A 13,558-nucleotide genomic window follows, 5' to 3' on the forward strand; every position below is an offset into this window, starting at 1 on the left:
ACTCTGCCCCATGAAATGGTCTGGCGGGGTGGGCTGTGACCTAAAAAGAGGCTTAGGGGACCATCCTGGGAGAACCTATCCTAGGAGATCAGATCTAGGCTGTTCCTGAAAGGCTTTCTGAAGATGCTTGCCTTAAACTATAAAAAGTAGCTATGTAACCAGGTGAGGAACATTCCAGCAGAGGGAATAGCAAGTGCAAAGGCTTGGAAGGTGTGAGCTCATTGGAGAGGTTGGTGAGGCAGGGCTAAGAGGCGTTGTGGCCCTATTAAATCTCACGTAAGAGTAATAAGGTTGTTGGGCGCCTGGCTGGCTCAGTGGGTTAAGGGACCTGCCTTGGCTCAAGTCATACTCCCCAAAGTCCTGGGAATCGGGTCCCACGTTGCACTCCCTGCTCAGTGGGGAGTCTCCCTCTCCCTTTCCCTTCTCTCCCCTACTTGTGTGCACACATTCTCTCTCAAATCTTTAAAAATAATAATAAAGTTGCTTCTTAACAGTTCCTCCTTTAAGAGTAGGCAGCTACTGAGAACACAGAGAAATAAGATGTGCCGGAGCAAAGGAATTTCTATGATCTATAATAAGGGTCTGTACACTATGGCCTGTGGGCCAAATGCAGCTTGTGAAGTTCATTTGTCATCTGTGGCTGCTTTGACCCTACAGTGGCATTATTAAGTCTTTGCCAGAAAGACTGCACAATACATCAAGCTGAAGGCGTTTACTGTCTGGCTCCTCACAGAAACTTTGCCCACCTTTTGATTTCTGGTGTAGACCCTGTATGAGCCTGTGAAAGTTAAGATCTGGTGGTCTCTGGGGCACCCAGCTGGCTTAGTCGGTTGGGAGAGCAAGGATCTTAATCTTGGGTTTGGAAGTTCAGGTCCTACATTGAGCATAAAGAGGACTACAAAAGGGGGGGGGGGGTGGCACCTGAGTGGCTCAGTCGGTTAAGCATCTGCCTTCTGCTCAGCTCATGATCTCTGGTCTGAGGTGGAGCCCTGGGGTCAGGAGGGAGTCTGCTTCTCCCTGCCCCTCTCTTTCTGTCCTTCCCCCCACTCTTGCCTGTTCCTTCTCTTAAATTCTTTAAAAAAAAGATACTGATCTCTTGGCTCTTACAGAAACCGAACCAAGTGGCTTATAATCCACTTTCTTTTAAGCACAACTTGGTACTCCACAGCTGGTAGAATGACTGTCCTCCTCAACCTATAGTTTCATCTCCAGGTACAAGGCAACTGCTCTGTGAACTAGTGGAAAGCGTTAGCAGGGAAGGGACTCCCAGCGTCCCTCCCATGGGCTATGCCCTGCCTTGCATCCTCCCCAAGCAGCATCCTTGGTGGTTAGCAGGATATGAGCCACCTCAGGCATCAAGGAGAGCTGGGAGGTTTTTTCCAGAAGAGCAGCCTCATGCACAGCTAAACCCGAGAGCTCCAATAGGAGGACCACTTTCTCGGCATCTAGTGAAATGGGCATTGTCCTGTGCAAATAGGACAAAGGGTCCTTTTTCCCAGGAAAAAGTAGGTACCATAGTGAAGGGGAAGTTTGGTCCTCAACTTGAAAAAACAGGGCTGCCAGGATGAGGTCAGCAGGAGCACGCAGACTGCAGAAGCTACGTGAACCAAGAGGAGACCTCCCCTATGTAGCTGGTTAAGGCAACTTCAAAGTAGGTGGGTCACCCAGTCGGAAAGTAACTGGAGCCTCCACCTCAGCTGGGGAGGTGCTACTGCCACCTAGTGGGTGGGCCAGAGGTACCACCGAACTCCAGTGATGCTCAGGTTGGGCCCTATGACAAAGAATTCCCAGACCCCAAATGTCAGCAGTGCCCGGGCCTCGGAAGATAGGAAGGGGTTGGATTAATGTCTTGTTGGAATAATACAGAGCATGGTGGGGATACAGAAAGAAGGCAAGGCCCTGTCACGGGTGGGGCTTCAGACTCAGTGATACAGAGGGGGGCAGACAGATGGCTTCTCTAGCAGATACTAAAGCTATTTCTCTGTCTCCAGGGCAAATGCTCTAGTCCTCTGAATATTTTAACTAGGGAAAAACAGGAGAGGGGTCTGGGGGCCTTACAGCATCTCTCCCTCAGGGTGTGACCCAGAAGTAGTATCCCTTGTGATTGTGAGACCTAATCGTGGCTTAAAACCAAGATATTTCTGTCTTGGGACAGTCTGAGTTAAGTATGGTAGACAGTCCTGTGGTTTTGGGAACTCAGGCTCTTATGCTGTTGCTTCGGCATCCTGAGGACGTAGCCCACGTTGGCATGGTCCGAGCTGGCTTACTGCCCACAAGTTTCATGTCACTGGGGTTCATGTCTGTAGGGCCGGAACATAGTCACATGGCCATTCCCAGCTGTGGAAATGAAGGCTGGGAGAAAGAAGTCTTGACTCTGGCCACGTGCCTGGCTCATAGAACAAAGGTTCTACTTACAAGATCAAGAACTGGTGTGTGGGCTGAAGGGCATCCCTGACCGAGGCTGGCGATGTGTGCAGGTCATCTCTTCAGGCTTCAGCTGGACCTTTCCCAAACTGATTCAGTGGTGGTGCTCAAAGCACTGTGTTGTGATCCTTTTACATCCAAAGATTGAAGATCTTCCCCACCCCTATCCCAAATTTGTGGCTTGTCTATATCTACTGCACTAGAAATTAAAAACCAAACTTTAAAATACTTATCCACTTAAAAATAGCAGCCAGAGCCGCCCATCTGGGTTGGGTGGTAGAGAATGCAACTCTTAATCTCAAGGTTGTGAGTTTGAGCCCCACGCTGGGTGGAGAGAGGACTTAAAAAATCTTAAAAACACAAAACAACCCGTAAGCTCCTTATAACTATCTTTTATGAGAAGTAACTAATTCCCCCCCAAAAAAAGTGAGCAGTGGTATTATCTAGATCTTTGCAAATTTCCTCAAGTCAGCTGGATTCTCACCCCTGCATGCAGTTCATTGCCGTGTATTTTGAAATATCTGAAGGAAATCTGATGCCTCACATGTGGTTGGAAATGGAATATTTTGTTGAAAGCCTTTCCAGAGAAATTCTAATGTTCTACCAAAACACAACTGAGGGTAGCTTTTCTTTTGACTATTTGAGGGGCACCTGGATGGCTTAATTGGTTAAGCATCTGCCTTTGGCTCAGGTTGTGGTGTGGGGGTTTTGGGATTGAGCCTCATGTTGGGCTCCCTGCTGAGTGTGGAGTCTGCTTCTCTCCCTCTCTCCACCCTTCCCCTTGACTCATTCTCTCCCTCACTCTCAAGTCTTTAAAAATAAATTAGAAAAAATGTGGGTGGGGGGAGGGACAGAGGGAGATAGTCTTCAAGGAGACTCCCCACTTAGCGCAGAGCTGGACACGTGGCTCCATCCCATGACCCATGAAGAAATGACCTGAAACCAAGAATCCGTTGCTTACTGGACTGAGCCCCACCCCAAGGTGCCCTGAGGGTAGTTTGAGGATCAGTTGCTATATAGACTCTGAAACCATATCCATAAGCTTTTCGAATTGATAAAATCCATGTTTTTTAGTTTTTTAGAGGTAACACATTTCATCTTTTAAATCCAGCTAACATACTAGTTTCAGAATGTATTTACTGTGAGTACACTTGAATGGCTCTTACTCATGCCTGATTTTTTTTTTCTTTTTTTTTGACATGGCCTGCGTTGGTCACTTAGAAAATCCTGGTTTACCAACTTACATAATTCTTCCAGTCATTGACCCATTTTATAATAGAAAAAAAAAATTCCTTGTTAATATTCCCAATCTCAGTTAAAGCTAAGCACCAGGAAGGAAGCTGCAGACCAGGGATAAGGGATAGATGTTCCATATCCTACTTTGGGTTTAAAACTGGAATGTTACTGCCACGGCACTGTTAGTAATTCTCCTGGAAATGACAGGCTGACTTCATTCATTCTTCAAGTATTCGCCAAATACCAGATTTGAAAAAGCCACAGCGGGTCTGTTCTTTTTTCACCTCATTTGCAATGCAGCCACCCCGCCAGGGCTTCTCCTCAAAACTACCATCGTACTTTGGTTTGCCTACTTCCCATTTCATGACAGTGTTAAGCTTCAGGGGGAGAGATTTTAATGTAAGGAATAGGGTTTGCTGCTGGAAGGGCTGTTCCTGAGTGAAACTGGCCCTGGGTTTACTGGGAGGGTGTGGCCCTGATGCATCTCCATCCTGCTAGTGGGGGGTCTGCAGGGGCTGGTGATCCGGGCTCAGGCACCTGCAAGGGCTGCCCAGGTGCTCCCACAGGAGAGAGAATGTCGACCATGAAGTCGTCCACTCTTAGTAGTATGAAGATGCTTTTGACTGCAGACCACACCACCTGAAGAGATTCCAGGACCCCCCCCCCCCAGGCACTCCCTGCACTTTGAGAACCGAAGGGGTGCAGTTTGACAGGCAAATGGCAGGGGGAGAGGGGGAGGGGAGTGCAGCAGACACAGGAGCAGCTCTGAAGAACAGGACCTCTGTGTGCCCAGAGTAGGGACTTGCTGTGGGCTTATTTGGGGGAGAGTAAGTTAGAAAGCTGGATGTGCTTGCATTCAAGACCCGGGAAACAAGGCCTTGATCTTGGGGTTTTTATTACCTTTATTCTAAAAGTTGTTTCTTTTCTATACCTCAAATGCCAGTTTATCCTGGATGAAAATTTTTAATCGAAAATTAGAGTTGAATTTTAAATGTTCAAGATGCTCGTGCACCTTTTTTTTTTTTTTTTTTTTAAGATTTTATTTGAAAGCACACACAAGCAGAGGGAAAAGCACTGAGCAGGGAGCCCGATGTGGGGCTCGATCCCCGTACCCTGGGATAATGACCTGAGCTGAAGGCAGATACTTAACCCGCTGAGCCATCAGGCACCCTTCATGTAGCATTTATTTAGCTTAGTAAAGGAGATTGACTTAGTGTTTCTATTTTTTTTATCCTATTTTACTTCCTCATTTGGCATTGGAATCAGGGTTAATTGGTCATGAAAAGAGTGGAGGCATTTTTTTTTTCTTTCCCTGTGCCGTAGACTGTTAATTGAATGTTAAACGTTTTTCCTGGAAAGCCTGATAGAACATGCCTGCAATGCTCTCTGCTTATGACCCTTTCAGCGGATGGAGTGTAGATTAGGCTGTTAGGACAGTGTCCATCTCAGGGACAAGTGAAGATGGCTCCGTCCCTCCCTGGGTCTCCCAGAGCCTGTCACCACTCTGCGCCTTGTGGTCTTCTGTCCAGGACCTGGCCAGTGGAATAGCCTGTCTGGAACATGCCAGATGAAGGCAGTCTTGACCTTTTTTTCTGCTGTGGGCTCCTGGCAATTTTATGAAGCTTCTGCATCCTTTCCAGACGTTTTTAAATGAAGTCACATTCAACTATATTTCAGTACAAGTTCTAGCTGTGTTTTTTAAATTAAAAAATAAAAACTCTGACCTGGAATGTTACAGGTCATCTGGGCAAGGGAAACATGGTGAACCACACATCGGGTCTTAAAAGCATTTGCCTGAGAGGGATCCCTCCATTTTAGTCCTATTTTATCCCTTCATTTCAGATAGAACAATTCACATGCCAAGCCTGTGGTCACTGGGGAAAGGAGGCAGAATTTTCTCCTGGAAAGGAGACAGTGAATACTCAAACAGTTCACCTTAGGGTTCATCTCTGACCTAGCAACTTTAATGGTCCTTGATTGCTTTTATCCTGGTTCAGGCTTTATAATTTACATCCCCAGAACTTTATCCATTTTATCAAGTCTTCATATATTGGGGTAAAGTTCTACTTAAGCTGTGATGGACTTGATCTGTGGTCCCTTTTTCCTTTTCCAATGTCGGTTGGAATGGTTCTCAACCAGATAGTCTCGTCCCCCCAGCCCTGGGTACATTTGATAGTAATCTGAAGACCTTTTTGACTCTTAAAACTAGGGATGGAGGTGTTGCTGGCACCTACTGGGAAGCGGTCAGAGATGCTGCTAAAAGACCGCCTACAGCAAAGGATTACTTGGCCAAAAAGGCAGTAATGCTGAGCTTGAAGGCCCTGGTGTATTGGTATCTTGAGCAAACCTCCCTTTTTAACCATTTTTTGTTTATCTGATTTACCTATGTTTCTTGATTTCTAGTATATTGAATTACAGTTCGCTTCCAGCCTTTTGTTAAAAATGAACTTAAGTCTACAAACTTTCTGAAAACGGGGCTAGGCTCTGGGTTTTGACACATGGAGCTTTCCCTGCCCATCACTAGGGAGTTGGTAATCTGATTTTGATTCTTCTTAAATGAAAATGGTTTTAAAATACACCCTAACTTCTGAAAGACCTTTTGTGAAAGCATACCAGAATCATAAGTTTGAGCCACATCTATTTGGTTTTATCTTTTCAGTATGAATTTTTTAGTAGCTTTCACCAGGATTTCTGTCTTGCCCAGTATTTGACACTCCTATCTTAAAGCATTTTCCTAAGATATTTATGTACCTTAAGAGCATTAAGCTGATTTTTTTAAAAACTTTTAGCAGGGAAACTTAATCTGTTTTTACTTATACATAGTTTGACTTTTACTTGTGTCCTGTTGCCTTTTTTTATGGTTCTCTTGTGGTTTGGAAGCAATGCTTTCCATTTTATTATATTCCACATCTTATCCACTTCCTTTTTTCTGATGTACACAGTTCGTGTGATGCTCTGAGTCATCAACTGGCTTTATTTTCTCTTCCCGCTGAATGCTAGTTCAAGTACAGGAGTCTATTTAAATAATTTCTATAGAACTTTGCAGACACTGCTCCCATTGTCTGAAGAGTTACATGCTAATCTGAGCATTTCAGAAAACTGTAAGAGCTCATTCTTGGGCCTCTGAAATTGTACCACCCTGCCTCCTAATAAACCATCTTAAGAGTTGTGACTGTCATTACTGTTGAGAAATAACTATTTGCTCTGTTCTGGACCATCTAGAACTGGCTTTCATGTCTTATATTTTCCCTGTTGTCCTTTTGGGCAGCCTTCTGAGAGATTCTTGAGCTCCAACTTCAAAGTCCTTTTTTTTGACCTCCTTTCTGCTCTTTGACTCAATGTCTTGAGAGTCTTAATAGGAATTATTATGGAAATGAAAATGGTTTGCTTTTAGAGCCTCACTTTTTGAGTTGAGCATGTCTTCCTGGCTCTGGTTTTTCCCCAAGCATGTAGTTATTGGATAGATGTCTTATTTGTATATGATCAGTCTGGAGTGGTTGTAGGGGAGGGATGGAACACTAGAGGAAATGCTCTGGCCATGGGTTTTGTTCTTCGAGTATCTCTAACTACTTGAGGTCTTTGCACTATTTTTGTGGCTTAGGCACCCTCATTTTCTAACAGCCTGGGGTAGACAGCATTGTATGGTTTGGTACAAGTAGGGGAGGAGTCAACTTGACCATTCTATATGTTTCATCAACTGTTGAGCCATGAAAGCTGTTCCAAGATCCCTACACCTGATCTTGAATGCTTCTATATCCACACCCTTCCCCCCCCCCAAAAAAAAATGGGGTTTGGCCAATGATTTTTCTCCTTCAATCTGATCTATTCCTTAGGATTCTTTAAAATTTATGAGCCATCAATGGATAGCACACCTTCTCAGTTCCCAACATTCTGAACTATATTTCAGTATCTTCCTTTCTGGGCATTTGGACAAAAGCGGCAGACCCATATGTCCAGACCGCCATCCTGGTCAGATCTCTTTGCAGTCATCTTAATCGAGAAACCCTTAAAACCTTGAATCTTCCTTATGTGTTTGAAGGAGACAAACCACACAAATGTGAGTTCTGTGACAAGTGCTTCAGCCGGAAAGACAACCTGACCATGCACATGCGTTGCCACACCAGTGTGAAGCCCCACAAGTGTCACCTGTGTGATTACGCCGCTGTGGACAGCAGCAGTCTCAAGAAGCACCTGAGGATACACTCTGATGAGCGGCCATACAAATGCCAGCTCTGCCCCTACGCCAGCCGCAACTCCAGCCAGCTCACTGTCCACCTGCGGTCCCACACAGGTAAGTCCTTGGCCTGGAAATCTGTGCCTCACTTGTTCTCCAGTTTCTTAACCTTCATCTCACTAAAACACAACTAAAATGACTTGTATTAGGTAAGGGAATTGGAATTTCTGTGGTTTTTCACCAAGATGACAACTTTCAGTAAAACATGACAGTCTGACAGCTGGGTTTTCTAACTTGACTACATAGGCCACAGCTGGGGATGAGTACCCAATACAGCCGTTAAGCAAAGGAAGTATCTCAAAAGTCTGATATGAGCTAGGTGTTTCAGACATTTCACATAAACTGATCACATGGTTGAATTCAGAAATGTAGCAAAATTAGTTGACTAGAACTGCAAATCAGACTTCTAGTTCTAAAAATTAGACTTGTGCCAAAGAGCTTTATCTTCCCTTTGTGAGACCCTGTTGAATAACAATAGATAGAATCAACCAATTCATCATGGCACAGAAAATTGGGGACTAGGGGGCTCATAAGAGGGCTCAGAAAATGAGACTTTTCAATGAAAATGGCAAGCCGATGGAATGTGCCGACATCTGAAACTAAGTTTAAAAACAAAAAAACCTCTTCCAACAGATAAATGGCTCCCAACTCTATGGCTGCCTCCCAATCTTTCTAGCCAGTGTCTTAATTTCCTGAGAGCTCTGGACTTGGAACTGGGATGTAGACTGCCAACGCCGCAAAGCTCAGAGGAAAAGCTAAAGCCTATTGGGCAATTTGGCCCATGCTGCCCAGTAGTAGGTAAAACCCATGGCCACCTATATCTAATCCTTAAATCAGTCTGTTCTTCCTAAATCTAAATGTCAACTATGGATTATGAATCATTGGCAGGAAATGAGTCCTCTAAAATGCACCAAATCTAACAAACGCTGAGTTAACAGAGTACTTGAATGATGGACAAGAATCTTTCAGTTCTAATTGGTATCTACCCACTAGCAAAAATGTAGCATCCAAGAAGAGTTCTATGAAAAAATAGTACAAAGTATGAGTTAAAACTGGAGTTGCTGGCTACAAAGGTAAAGAAATTTCCCAGAGATTAGAAGAAAGAAAAAACTGATTTGGATCAGCCACTAAAAAAACCAAACTTATAGTTTTGTTACTGACTAGGTCTAGGGGAAAAAATAAAAGGAAAATAGAAGTGAGAAAATTGGGAAAAAATTTCCCAGTTCCAAGGAGCCATGGGAGTGGAAAGGATTCATGAAATGCCAAGCAGGACAGAATGGATGGGCAGAGTCAAACCTAGAAAAACTTCTCAGTAATAATTGGCTTCTAGGGGGGGATAGTGGAATAGTGCTTTCAAAGTTAGGAAATGATTTTGAATTAAGAATTCTATACCCAGCTAAACTACTTGAAGTATACAAATAGAGATAAGACAAAAAATATGCAAAAAATCAAACTTCCAGCTATCATGCTGGTGGAAATTACTGGATAATAAACTCCAGAAAACAAAATTTCTCATTTGTATATTTGAAGATAGCTAATAAAAGTTTCAGTAAAGGGAAATACAGGATGATTTCTATGTTGAAGGTTAAAAAAAAAAACTCAAAATCCACAAGAAACGATCTAAAATGATACATAATCAAAAGACGGGGTGACTTTTGAGATTATTGCAAGATTCTTTTTTTCCTCCATGCACAATCCAATCAAGAATCAAGCTAAATTGTGAACCGTCTAAGGAGGTAGGTGGAATTCTGGTGAAGTATTTGGCTCTGGTGAATGACCATGAACTAGAGTGGGATTCTAACACTAGTTAAAACATAGGAATTCACTGGGCAGAATGCAAATGTTCTTGAACTCAAATGTGAAAATCCTGACAAATAGGAAGAGGTTTTATAGTGAGGACAAGGGAATCCTCTAGAAACCTCACAAGCTGGTGGACTAAAAGGAGGCTATTACCCAATGTAGAAGACAATGCCAGAGGAGTAAAACACACCCAACAGTGGAGGGAGGTGGTGGTGGTGGTGACAGTGGCTGGGGGGAGGGGTGGAAGTGGTATAGGGTAAATGAGATCCTCATCTTTGCTTATGTTCAACTGATAAGGATTTAATGGTAGCAACCTCCAAAAGAATTAAAAATCCTTAGCAGTGCCTTCAGAGGACAGAGGCGGCGATGGATTTTCAGTATTTGTCCCTGAGCCTTATTTCTGTATCTTATAAATAAAATTCCGTCTAGTTATGTAACCATGAAACTTTAGTAATGCAAGCCAATCAATGGATGCCGTAGAGCTTAAAACACTAAGCAATAAGTCCTAGTTTGATTTGGAACAGTTATAAATTGCATGTCTTCCGCGTCCAGTTTTGGAGTGTTACATGAAGTGCGAGAGATTTGGAAGTAAAGTGTCCTCGTGAGGAGTATGGACTTGAATGCCATGGTGCCTGAGTTCAAAATCGGGCTATTTGACCTGTAAGCCTCTGTTACATGGGGTTAATAGTACCTGCTCATAAGATTGAGGATAAAAGAAGTTAATGTCCGTGGTGAGTGGCTGCCTTAGGGAGTTCAAGACCTCACCATCTCTGCGGCCAAGCATCTGACGCATGTTTGGGGGCAAGGGGGGGGAACCAGGGAGGGAGTTCTTTTGCCTGCCTGCTCTAATGGAAACACACCTTCCATTGTCAGGGGACACCCCCTTCCAGTGCTGGCTCTGTAGCGCCAAGTTCAAAATCAGCTCGGACTTGAAAAGGCACATGATCGTGCACTCGGGGGAGAAGCCTTTCAAGTGCGAGTTCTGCGACGTGCGCTGCACCATGAAGGCGAACCTCAAGTCGCACATCCGCATCAAGCACACGTTCAAGTGCCTGCACTGCTCGTTCCAGGGCCGGGACCGGGCGGACCTCCTGGAGCACAGCCGGCTGCATCAGGCCGACCACCCCGAGAAGTGTCCCGAGTGCAGCTACTCGTGCTCCAGCGCCGCGGCGCTGCGCGTCCACAGCAGGGTACACTGCACCGACCGCCCCTTCAAGTGTGACTTCTGCAGCTTCGACACGAAGCGGCCCAGCAGCCTGGCCAAGCACATTGACAAGGTGCACAGGGACGAGACCAAAACGGAGAACCAGGCCCCGCAGGGCCAGGAAGGACCCCGTGGGGGCAGCTCCCAGCACGTGGCCAAAATAGTGACCCAGCGGGCCTTCCGCTGCGAGACCTGCGGTGCCTCCTTCGTCAGGGATGACTCCCTGAGATGCCATAAGAAGCAGCACAATGACCAGAGCGAGACCAAGAACTCGGACTTGGTCACCTTCCCACCCGAAAGCAGTGCCTCGGGGCAGCTGGGCACCCTGGTCTCCACGGGGCAGCTGGAGACGTCGCTGGAGCCCAGCCAGTGCCTCTAGATCAACCAAAGAGGGCCATCAGCTGTCCGAATCCCAGACAGATGCTGCGGGCCAGCCCCCCACTACCCATCCCCCCATCAAGCCAGACTCAAGTCGCCAGTTCCAGTGGGGTTGGCTGCCCCAACTTGACAGGCCCTGGAGGCCACGGCTGCAGCCCCTGGCATGAGAGGCAGGCCGGAGCAACACCACGGAGACCCCCCTTGCACCTGCTCTCTTCTCCCCGGTGCACCTTCTCCACTGGCTGTGACCCGGTGGTTCCAAGGTGGGGGTTCCCTTGCGCGCCGCTCTATCCTAGTAGGGATAGTTTCGTGCTGGATTCCGACCCTAAAGCTCCACCCGCCTCCGATGGCATTATGAAACTCTCCAGACCACGCAGGAAACTAAACTGATGTGTGTCCTTCAGCGGAAGGGGAAGAGGACGGCGGGGACACGTGGAGGGCCTGGGGACAGCCGGAAAGGTTCTATTTCTTAACCCGGGTGATGGTTAGGAGTGTTCGCCTTATGCCTTCGTGTGGTTCCTTTTATCATTGTCTTCTAATAAAAAGGCAGGCTCCTCTGTAGGATGATGTAAGAGGAACGCTCCACTTCTCCTTATGTTCTTCCATTTAGGCTGATTATGGTGTGTGGGGCTCTCCATCCCCACCCAGTTCAGTAATGCATTCTGGATGGTTCGGTAACGCATTCTAGATGCACAGATGCGCAGATGCGCGCGGGACTTCTCCAGGTCTCCCTGCTGCAGCGAAGGGGAAACCCAGTGTGACCTGTAGGTGGCGGCGGAGATCAAGCTAACGCTCGCAGAGCCATCCTGAACCTGCATTTAACATCCTTCACCTAGAAAAGATGAGGGGCGCCCTGGGCCCGGGCTTTTGGTTCTGGGACTTGTGATGCATGAATCAGCCTGAGCTTAGTGTCTTTCATCCCGATAAGCTCTTGGTGTTTGCTGAACCGACAAATGAAAATCCAAACGTCTTGTCGATGGACATTTGACTTCGGCCAAAACCTTAGAGGAGGCTCTGGAATGCCAGTGGATATATGATTTATCCAGAGTGGTTTCCCGGTTTGGCATCTTCAAGTACAATCTTTGTTTAATACAAATTCTTATGTGCTGTCATTCAAGTTAAACATCTGTGCTTTTAAAACAGACTAAATAGATACGTTGTTTTTTGGTAAACGAGGGGGGGAAAGACGTGAAAACTTTTATAGATTGTATACAAGGGAATAAATAGTTCACTTATGAAGGATACGCAGCTTATTTTGTTATGCATCCTGTGTGAATGTACCTGACTTAAGTCTGGCAGCAGATGAATGATCATACGCTATCGGATCTCTTTGTTATAAGGAGAAAAAGATGAAAATGATGTCTGAGACCCGTGATAGAATTAATCTTTGCTTTGGAACGGTTTTTCGATTGTCCAGGGGAGTGTCTGGTGACTGCATGCCGGTGCATTGTACAGATCCTTTTGTCACCTTTGTCGCGAGTCTTATCTTTGTTTCTCTTTCAGTAGCAGGAGGGCTGTTGACCTTTCAAGTGGGAACCCATAGATTGAAATCATGTAAACGTGCCTCGAACTTCTCATATCACAGCTCTTTAGGTAAACTCCGAAACCACCTTTTTAGAAAGTTGGGTCCCGTCCCCCACCCCCGCCACCCTGCCAGTCGTATGGACTTCAGGGCTCTGAAATTCTCCCTGGGTATCACCCAGCAACTTGGGATTCCCCATAGAGCAGAGGTCTGTCCGCAAAGAGTTCCAGATCAGATAGTATTGGAGGCATTGTGGGGCCATAAGGTTTCATGTGACGAAACTCCAGTTTTAGCACAAAAGCAACCATGGGCTAGAAGAAAAAGAATGAACTTGTCTGTATTCCGATAAAACTCTGTAAAACAATTCAGGAAGTGGGAGAGTAAACTGGCTACTAACCCTTCTAGGATGAGACCTCAAATATGCAGATAATGACAACTGTGGGGGAACAGCCTTGAAGGCCTAAGGGGCTGCTGACCTGGTACAGACCAGAAAGACCAAGTTTCTGCGCCTCTGTTTTCAAGGTCAGGATGGGACTGAAGGGAAATCGAGTATGTTTGCAGTTTGTCTTCCCCCGGACCAGAGGTTGGTGGACTTTTTCAGTCAAGGGCCAGCTGGTAAATATTTTGAGTTTTGCTGGCCTTTGTCTGATAAAACTGTTCAATTCTGTTCACCTCTGCTGTTGTAGCACACTCCCTGGACTCTGCCATTGTAACTAACGGAGCTGGGAATAGGTAAGCAAATGGGCATAACTGTGTGCCG

At 45.8% G+C, this 13,558-nt stretch overlaps 1 protein-coding gene across 2 annotated transcripts in view; it reads left to right on the plus strand.

Moving 5' to 3' along the window:
* The window catches only part of ZFP64 (ZFP64 zinc finger protein), an 89,259-nt gene extending 76,317 nt beyond the window's left edge, over positions 1-12,942 (plus strand). Inside the window, exons 8-9 of one of the 2 annotated variants that reach the window (XM_041732964.1) lie at positions 7,700-7,951; positions 10,568-12,927. In XM_041732964.1, the coding sequence (XP_041588898.1) occupies positions 7,700-7,951; positions 10,568-11,277 (962 nt within the window). In that variant the 3' untranslated portion in view covers positions 11,278-12,927. Of the gene's footprint in view, positions 1-7,699; positions 7,952-10,567 lie in introns of both variants that reach the window. The other variant, XM_041732965.1, reaches the window with a different exon arrangement.
* The last annotated feature ends 616 nt before the right edge of the window (positions 12,943-13,558 follow it).

The sequence above is a fragment of the Vulpes lagopus genome, chromosome 18 (assembly GCF_018345385.1).
Source record: "Vulpes lagopus strain Blue_001 chromosome 18, ASM1834538v1, whole genome shotgun sequence".
Classification (NCBI taxonomy): Eukaryota; Metazoa; Chordata; class Mammalia; order Carnivora; family Canidae; genus Vulpes; species Vulpes lagopus.